Genomic DNA, 9,930 nt, shown 5'->3' on the forward strand with positions numbered 1-9,930 from the left:
TCTTCCCTTGGAGATAAAATGTCACAAGGTCAAGTTTCTGGTGGTCCAAGTAGACAGCAATTAGCCACCTGATTAGAAAAGGAAGCATCTAGAACACGAGGGAGCAGAGGTGGTAACAGAAGGGGAGCCGCAGACAGAAACAGGCTTCCTATGCAGCCTTCCCCACATACAGACACGCACTTCACATTTAAAAGCTGCCAAGATGTTCCTGGCGACGCGTGTGTGTGAACATAAGCAAAGGGCACAGGTACGAAGGAAATGGAGATGTAGGCAGCACCATCTGCCACAGAAGTTCCCAGTCACAGCCTCAGAGCAGACTCACACATCTTCTGCGGGGGCTGGGGGCCTGACCAGAGCTGACGACCAGGAGCCAACAGGCTGGGCTTTGTGCCAAGGACCTGGGTGAGAACGGCCCATGGGCCGACATGACACAAACCCTCCTTGGTCACCAGGAGTTTCTGCTTCCCCTCCACAATCTCCCTTCCCCAACTCCCTGAACTCACTGGAGTGCCACAAAGCTGACAGGCAGACCAGGTCTAAACAGCAGGATCCTAATTACACAGAACACGGTGCCAGCCAACGTGCACACGCGTGCCCACGAGCAACCACTTCCAGGTCTGTTTTATCACAATATTCTTAGAACAAATTAAACAGTAATACCAAGAGTTCTCCTTATTCAGAGGGGAAAACAAAACAAAAAAAGAAGTATAGGTTGGGATGAGCTGTGGCGAGGTGCCCGCACCTTGGGCAGGGAAGCAGGAGGGGTGGGGTGAAATATAGTGAGGTGTATACTTTGCAGACTCCCAGAGGCAGATCCACAAAGACATCCACACCAAGAGCCTTCCTCCTTCCTAGATCCCTGCCATGAGTTATCATCACCAGCTGTGCCCCCCCAGACCAACCAGCTGCCACATGCTCATGAGACCCTGTGAGAGGTAGTGAAGTGGTTGCAGAGGTTTGCTATGGGTGAGAAGATGGGTGTGACCTCTGCCAAGTCCCAGCGTGTCAGCAGACCATCCCCAAAAGGCCAGTGCCAACTCTGGTCAGAAGAGCTCTTCATTGCTCACACAGCGGTGATGGCCTCCCAGCACCTTGCCCTGCCTGGCCTCCCGAGCTCCCCATCTCTGGAGTAACCCTCATGCCCAACTGGGTGAGTGATGCTGTCACTCCCGCTGACCCCTGGGAGTCAATTCCAAGGCCGACTCATGGTACTTCTGTGCCTGGCGAGCAAGCAAGCACAGGGTGCCCCCCCCCCCCCCACCGATCGCTCTGGAGTCTTGGGGCTCAAAAGGTTGTACATTCCTGCCACCCAGCTACGGCAGCCCTTTCTCCCTCCTTCCCACTCGTTGAAGGGCATCTGCTGGGATGATGGGCTCTAGGAGGTCTAACAAAGGGCCCCCATCGGGGTCTGAATGAGGCAATGAATGTTCGTCTTCCTGTTTTCCACCAAATCATTCCAGTCAACTGGCTGCTTCCTGTGATTTTCGCCACTGAAGTGTCTGCTGGAACTGAATGTGGTCAGCATGCTCCTCCGTCTGGGCTTCAGCTTCCTGCCTCTCATCCCACCCCAAGGAGGCTTCATTCTGTCCTGGCCACCAGTCCTACAGAAGCCAAGAGCCCCAACCCAGCCCCAGGGCCACTCCTCACCAGGGAGCAGTGAGCTGTTACTATCCTTCTAGCTGCCTTCAGAGAGCACCAGGCTACCCCAACAAATCCTGTCCTGGCCCAAGTTCAACTCGCAAGCTGCCTGGAGCCATTTGTGAACCACAGCTTCCACCTTGGTTCCTTTCTCGTTGATGACACCAGAAGTCTAAACAGCTCAGAGGATTGCCTGGTGTTGCCAACCCCTCCCCTCCCCGTACCCTGAGTCACAGGTCTTGGTCACAGTGGCTAGGACTGACCTCAGATTTTGTACAAAAAGCTGGGGACATAGTCAAACCTGAGCGTGGGGTGGCTGGTCCCCGGAGACTCCTGCATATAGTACAGCTTCAGCAGCTCTGCCAGATACTGGACCACCTTGACATCCTCATTCACCAGACCCAGGTTCAGCTTCAGGAAGCTTGCCTGGCGGCTAGCAATCAGTTCCTCTGTCTCCTTTTCGTGGGCAGGCAGGTGCAGGTGGTGGCAGAAGGTGTAAAGGAACGCCTTGGAGCAGAGCTGGGTGAGCATGCTTTGCACGTGCAGGTAGTAGGTGCTGCCCCGCTTGATTTGAGTGCGATGGTCTGCCAGCCGGGGCACTAAGGTGCCTCTGTAGAGGGGGCAGCGCAGGGTTTTGTTGTCCAGGTCCAGAATGCTTGTGTAGCGGCTGTAGCGGCTCAGGGCGTGGAGGGTGCCAGCACTAGCAGGTGATGCCCCTCTGAAATACATAGACCAAGGTCAGGAGGAAGGGCGAGGGCAAAGAAGATGGAGGCAGAAGCTTGGTGATCGGCCTTCCTGTCTGCAGGCCAGCTCCCATCCTGCCAATACTCACTGACTCTAGAAGACAAATCTGATCACAATCTTTGAAGGGCTCCTCACGTCCCTTATGACCAAGTTCAAGTGCCTGGATGTGGCCCACAAGGCTATTCACAACCTGCTTCCTGCTGGCCTCTGAGATCTCATCTGTTCCTTCCCTGTTATAGTCATGTCAAGCTTCCCGTGGGGCTTCAAAATCATGGGCCAATTTGCCCTGCCCAGAATACCCTGCCCTCCTTTTTGTGCTTGTTTACACCAATAGAAACCTTATACAGCAATCCCTGAGTCCCTCCTCTGTTCTCTTGCTATGTGACCTTGGTCTCTTCCTGAACCTCTCTGAGCCTCATTTGTAAGCTGTTATGACAGATAACAGCTCCTGCCTCATGAGGTCACTATGGAGACAAAATGAGTGGTACCTAGGAGAGAGCCTGGCGCTGACCAGTGTGGTGACTGCTGTGTGACTTCTTGTTTCTCCCACTGGACAAGGAGCTTCTGCTGACCCAGGGCTATATCTGACTGTCCTCCTGACCTCATGCCTGGTACTGTGCCTGGCACATCAGGCAGGCTGGCAAGGTTTGTTCAGAGAGGAAAGGAGGGAATGGTAAGCCTTAGCATGCTGCTCCTTAAAACTTAACACCTCTAGACAGTTTTCCCAGAGAAGCTGGGATTGCCCCACAGAGATTTAGGGCTTGTCAGACCTAAGGTACTGTGTTCAAGAAGATGTGGTATATATGCACAATGGCATATTACTCAGTCGTCAAAGATAAACTTATGCCATTTGCAGCAACATGGATGGAGTTGAAAGGGATTATGCTGAGTGAAATAAGTCAGAAGAGAGAAATATCAGATGGTTTCACTTATAAGAGGAATATAGGGAAACCATACAAGGGATCAGGGGAAAAAAAAGACAAAACTAGCAGACAAACTATAAATCAGAGCCATTCATTAGGGGTGGGGGAGAGAGAGGGATCAAAACAGGGGAGGGAAGAGCACAAGAGAGTATGGTGATGGTTCACGGGTGTCCTGGTGGTGGGAACTTTATGGGGATTACACCCAAGAGGAGAATGAACATCAATGTAAAAAAAAAATAAATGAAATTAAAAGACTGACAGGCGCTTGGCACCAATGTGATCTCACAATATGTTTTCCTTCCAGGGAGTTACTTTCCTATATAGCTTACCAAGTTTGGTTGAGAAGAAAAGACAGAGCCTCATCACCTGTCCACCAGTCCAAGCACATCTAAGGGCCAGGCACAGTCACACACCTAGATACTGACTTTCCCTACAGTTCTGCATGGTAGGTGCTATCAGGCCGATTCACAGACATGAATGAAGGAGAGATGACTGGTCCAGATTGACACAGCTAATAGTGGCAGCACCAGGACTGAACTCAGACCACCACCACCTTCTCTCTAACTGCCATGGACCACAATCCAACAGGCTTCGTCTCATGATACTCCTTGTTCCCTGCTCAACTACCAGGATTTCTCCAGGTGAGCTGTAGCAAATCTAGTCTCCATTCCATGTCACCCCTTCAGTGGACCCTGCAGTGACACATCCCCATGCAAACAAGGGCTCCAACCCATGCCTACCATACTCATGCCTGAGCAGGACCCTGTGGAGACAGATGTTTCCAATTCCCAACATCTGCACATCAGGTTCAAGGAGTAGTGGACGAGGTGATGAGACACTCTCCCACTTGGGATTCCCTGGAAAGATCTCCCCTGTCACTTCTGACAGACCAATGCTTAAAGGCTCTGAAGTCTGGCCAGTGAGGGCCACACTCAGCTCCAGCCGCCCAGCCTGCCTGTCTCGCTGAGTCCTGCTAGTGTACAGAGTGATGCTCACCCTTACCAGGCACTTAGACATCAGCTGTCACAGGGTAGCCCTCGTCAGCTTCTGTCTGCAGATACAAACAGTCTCACCGTCTTGGAGAAGTCAAGCTGACAGGGTGGTGACAGAGCTGGGGCTGGAGTGAGGGCGGGCCACGAAGGCTGAGCCTGCCCTGTCACGGGTCACACTATGGCTGACTCACCTTATGATTCTGGCACTGGGCACAGCAGCTGGCACTTGAGAGCTCTCAGTAAATATTTGGCAAATGATCATTCAGTGATCCAACCTTCTTATTTTCTCAGAAGAGAAAAAATCTAAGTGATTTGCCCAGGGCTCACCATGGGCGGACAGTGGTAGGGCTGGTCTGGGACTCTGACTGCCTCACACACCTTTTTAGGGTGCTTCAGGGTGCCAAATACACTGCCCACTTTGAGGCTAAGCTCTCCCACATCCACAGAAACTTCATTAATTGATTGCAACAATCTTTGCAATGCAGCCCCACCTCAGAACCCTTCTCAACACAACACTCCAGTCAGTTTCCCAGCAGAGTGGAACCCTCCTGCCATTCTGGCATATTCTTAGGAGGGAAGTTCAGAGAAAGCCTCTGGAAAGGGCAAGACCGTTCCAAAGCTGGTCCTGGATAAGCCAGCTGATGTCAACATATTGATGTGTATTTAGGTTTTCTACCTTTTGACATTAAAAAAAAAAAACAAAAACAAAAACACAAGTCAAGGGTTGGGGTGAGAGGAGTGAGTTGGAGAAGAGAAGCTGTGTCTGAGGAGACAAACACATTATACCAACAAGAACAGTAGCAATGAGCAATCCCTACAAAGCCCTTCCCTCCCGGAGACAGACAGTTCAAGCTGAGAGCAGAGAGGCGGGCCTGGGCTGGCATCAGCCGAGGAACAGGATCCCAGCAGGAGGTCAGAGCCCACAGGGCTCTCCGTGTAGCCCTCTAACCCACCCAGCCTGGAGGCTGCATCGGCCTGCAAGGACTCCAGGGATTATCAATGATCTTGAGCACCAGACTGGCCCAGGGGTCTCAGGCACAACTCTCCAAATCCCCACGCCATCCCTTCCCCCACAATGGCAACCTCACTCTCCCAGTCACTCAAGCCAAAGATCCCAGACCTTCCCAGGCATTTTATGATACAGTTCCAACGCATCATCAAACTGTTCCCTCCGTTTTCTTACAACATACGTGGCGTCCACTGCTAAAACTCTCATCTCGCTGTGGGACAAGGCTCTGGTCACTGTCCTCCTGGAATATGAATTCCTCCCAAGCAGTGGCCTTGCTCAGGTTCCTTCAGCAGGTGCCCCAACACCCCCAGCATGGTTGGGTCAGCATCTCAATAAGTGATACAAGTCATGACGGGGAAGCTTCCCTTGCTGGAATCCTACTAAAACAACCTGGGCGGCAAGCCCACTGCAGCAAGAGTCACCAGGGCAGGCCCTGGTGACTTCCATAAAGAGGCAAACACAAGGAGACTCGGAAGATGATCTCCATACTGGGGACCTATGTAAAGGGAAAGGTGGAAAATGAGGAAAAACACAGATGCCTGATGGCAGTGAAAGAAATCCCTTTGCCTTCCTACGTAGGCAGAATGCAGGTCAGCAGGGACTCCAAAGACCACCTGGCTCGATGCCTCTGTTTTACAGGAGAGCAAAGCAGGGTGAAGAAAAGGGAATGGAAAATAGGACAGGGCACATGTTGAGGGAGAGTTCTGTGAGCCAGACAATTTGCAAGTGTTTTTTGAAAAAATAAAGAACCCATCAAAGTACAGGTGACAAGGGGAAATGAAAGAGAAAGCATTCAAAGGAAAAAAAGGCATTCAAAGAGATGGAGAAGGACTGGCTCTTCCATTTCCCACTAAGACAGCCTCTAGGGCCAAAAGGACAGTACGTGCAAGCCACTGGGGCCCTGTGACGTCCCTCTCTATTACTAACACAGCCCTTTTCTCAGGAGATCTCTCCTCATTTGCAGCAGAACATGAATTTAAGAATCAGCAAGGACCTTCAAGTCCAGTCGTGCCCAAATCTTGCTGTACACCAGATAAACTCCATGTCTTACCCCACACCAAACTGAGTGGGAATCTCTGGGGATGGGGCCCAGGAATCAGTGATTTAAAAAATTCTCCCATCTAATTCTGACCCAGCAGGGTGCAAACCAGGGTTGGCAACCACCTGCAACCAAGAACGGTAGCAAAAAACAATCCTAGAAAAGCATTTCCTTTCCGCAGACAGACTAGTTAAACCCTTGGTTGCAGCTTTAACTGCAGTCCTTTTGTGAGACAGACAAGGAAACAGAAAGTCAGAAATGGGGAAAATTTGGTTCAATTTAACAGCGAGTGGGTATTGGGCCCAGTCAAAAGCCAGACCTCCCGATCCTGGGTTCAAACCAACTGTTCACCTTACCCAGAAGGAGAGCGTTTGAAGGCCCATCTCCAACTGGACAGGACCCTTCCCACCATCTGTAAGCAATTACCTCTGCAGGCCAATAAGCTTCCACTTCTGGAAATCCGTAATGTGCAACGGGGAGGAAACCCAGTGCTTCACCGGTTTGGCACAGCGGCTGTAGTTGGGGACAAAGATGGACAGCGCAGACACGAGCTTCCTGACTATGGTCTCATCCTCCCCCAGGACCACCAGTGTCCTCCCACTGAGCAGAGAGTAGATGGCTGGATGGGCGAAGGGGTACTGGCGGATGAATTTTAAGGCATTCTGGCCAGCTCTCTTTTTATGCCTCTCCGAAGAGGAGCCAGCAGGATGAGCAGAGGGAGTCCTGTCCGAGCTGGTGGAGGCTATGCTGCCCACATAGCTGGTAGTGTCTGAATAGTTATCCAGGCTGGTCTTACTGACATCCCTGCTAGCCAGCAGGCGGCTGGGGTCCAGCTCATAAGCAGGGAAGCCTTCAGAATTGTTGTCTCGGGAAGAAGGGTTGGTGTTTTCCACTGTGAAGTCCACATGGAAGCCCTGGTCCTTCTGCCTGTAGCGCTGCGGGGGAATGCTCACCACTCCATCCTCATCAGAGAGAGTGTGGGCTGGAGTGGAGAGTGGCACCTGCAGACTGTCGCTCTCCTTCCCAATGCAGCAGGAGGAATCTGTCTGTAAAGGGGGGTTTCCCAAGCTGCCCTCCTCTGCCTCACCCAGCTCCTCCTGGCTGATGGTTGCCTGGAAGTGGATGGCTCCCTCACTATCATCTATATATGATTCTTCTTCGTTAATGGCACTTGGGTAGCTGGCCTTAAAGTCCTCAGGGATGAGGGCCTCAGAGGGGCAGGTGCTGAGGACTTCAATACTGTCCTCACTGATGGTCCTGTGGCTGACTGCTTTGCTCCGGATCACCTGGGGGCTCAATGGCACCGTGAGACTCCCCTGGCTGTCAGACTTAGACAGCACAGAGGTGGACTTCTCTGTGCCTAGAACCTCAATGCTTTCACCACTGCTAATACTCCCTTTCATATCCATATCCAGGTAATCCAGGTTCTCCTGTGGGTCAAAACTGCTCAATTCTGGCACCTCTGTTTCCTTGTACTCCTCATCTCCAAGTTCCTGCTCCATCTTGATCAGCACAGACTCCACACTGGACTTGTAAGAGCCAACGCTAATCAACACTTGAGGAATAGGATACTCTTCTAGAAACCTGGGAGGTTGCCTATCTTGACTGGGATTAGGCGCTGCATTCTCTTGTTTCTCTACCACCCTGTCATCGATCTCCACAAAGTCTTCAAAGAGAAAATTTGTTACCTGCTGTTGTTTCAGCAGTGCTCTGTCAATTTGACTGGTCAGGAGGTAACAGAGGTCTCCTCTGAACATGTGCTCTATGTGGCTGAGCTGAGCCAGAGTCTGAGTGAAGTACTCAGTGTCACAGAGTTCTTCCAAGGTCTTTAGCTTCTTGTCGAAACACTTGGTGGACTTTGCTTTGATGAGTTTGGGGGTATAGGTTGGTCTGCAGGTGTAAAGGTCTGTGTCAACAGACTCATCAGGGTTAGAGGTAGTGACTGCCTGGTAGTCCTGCTCCTGCATGTGCTCTGTCTCCCCAGAACACAAATCAGACCCCTTCAACTTCCGATGAGGGTATGAGCGGATCTGCTTCAGCAGGTCTTGATGTTCAATGATGGACTTCTCTACACTGGCCAGTTCATTGGCTTTCTCAATTGCCTGAGAGGAGTAAAAGCCTTTGTCATTGGCTTTCTTTTGGATCTCTGTTTCTGTGTGCAGCACTGTCCTGGTATAATCCAAATCTTTCAGTTTTTTTTCAAGTTCCCCAGCAAATGCTTTCCTGTTGCCCTGCTTCAAGCATTCAGAAGCTTTGGAAAATTCAGCTGAAAGCTCCTGAAATTGCTGCATGATTTTGTGCTGGTCTGCAGAGATATAAGCCATACAAAAAGGCCTCACAAAGCCACGGGCCTCCAGATCATACAAGGTAAGGTGGTGTACATAAGCAAAGGCGCCCTCCTTGGAGTCTCCCAGCACCACCTTGGAGTCCTCCACGAAGTTCAGCTTGGGGTACGCAGAACCAGGTGGGTGGCCCACAAACGAGGCCTGATAATCCACAGACATAATCCGCAAGGAGAAGTAGTTGAGATCAAAGGTACCAAAAACTTTGGTGTCATTAGGGATGGTTAGCAAGGGTTGGGGTCCCACCTGTTCAGAGAACTCCGAAATAAGGATGAAGTCCCGAGAGAACTTGGCCCCGGACAGTTTGGACCAGGGGTTGGCTCCTTGGCTAGCGAAGGGGAAGAGCGGCACCGAGTACTCCTCGGGCAGGGCTGGCTCATTGTAAGGCTCCTCCTCATACTCGTCCTCTTTGGTGAAAGCCACCACGTCAGGGGCGCTGATCATATTTCCAGATATATGAAGAGAACATTGAGAGGAAGTGAGAATGAATGCGGGGATAATCAACGCGAGGAAGCCAAGCGTCTGAAGGAGGAAGCAAAGTCCTTGCGGTCTTCTTTGCGAGCCCACAGGTACTAGGTTGCCTCTCACACATCCGAGGACTCCAACTTGGCAAACCCCTTCGAGGTGCAGCTCCTTCGGAGCCCTCGGGGGCCGAGAAGAACTCCGCAGGTACAAAAGAGCAAGGAGGCCAATTGCCCTCTTCCTCCTCGGGCGAGCGCTGGCGGCGAAAGGCACCTGCAGCGAGGTCACTGGCACTCCCCCGAACCCACCGCGACAGCAGCAGCCACAGCCCTAGCCCTGAACGACAGCTTAACGCAGGACTACGTGTCGCCGCAGGGGCCGGCTAAGCGTTGCCACTCCCACGGCCCTAGGGCAGAAACCGTCGCGGCTCCTAGGACGCCACAACCCGGACCAGCTACCGCGGCGCCGCCATCTTGGTATCACATGACTCGCATTAGCGGAGCCGCGTGACCCGGAAGTGTCTGCCTAGACTTCCGAGCAGGAGGAGAAAAGATGTGAGCTATAAAGAAGCTTGGGCGGGACTATCCCGTGACGTCTCCCGAGACGGAACAGATTGACCAACCACCGTCTTAAACGTCTTAAAGGGAAGGAAGTGGGGCGAGAGAGCGAAAACAAGCTGGGAGCAGAGCGCCTGGCGCGCGGGGCGTTCTGGGAGTTGTAGTTCGCAGTCCTGTTGGGCTCCCGCCGAGCGGAAGTGGCTCGAGAAAGCGGGAGGAAGAGG

At 52.1% G+C, this 9,930-nt stretch overlaps 1 protein-coding gene across 1 annotated transcript; it reads right to left on the reverse strand.

Moving 5' to 3' along the window:
* Positions 1–1,902: 1,902 nt before the first annotated feature.
* SMCR8 (SMCR8-C9orf72 complex subunit) lies at positions 1,903–9,131 on the reverse strand (the record flags this gene model as incomplete). The annotated part of the gene is made up of 2 exons (XM_084239080.1): positions 1,903–2,356; positions 6,772–9,131. The coding sequence occupies 2 exons, from the start codon at positions 9,129–9,131 to the stop codon at positions 1,903–1,905; spliced, it is 2,814 nt and encodes a 937-aa protein (XP_084095206.1).
* Between the last annotated feature and the right edge of the window lie 799 nt (positions 9,132–9,930).

Source organism: Talpa europaea, assembly GCF_964194135.1.
Source record: "Talpa europaea genome assembly, chromosome: 7".
NCBI classification, from domain to species: domain Eukaryota; kingdom Metazoa; phylum Chordata; class Mammalia; order Eulipotyphla; family Talpidae; genus Talpa; species Talpa europaea.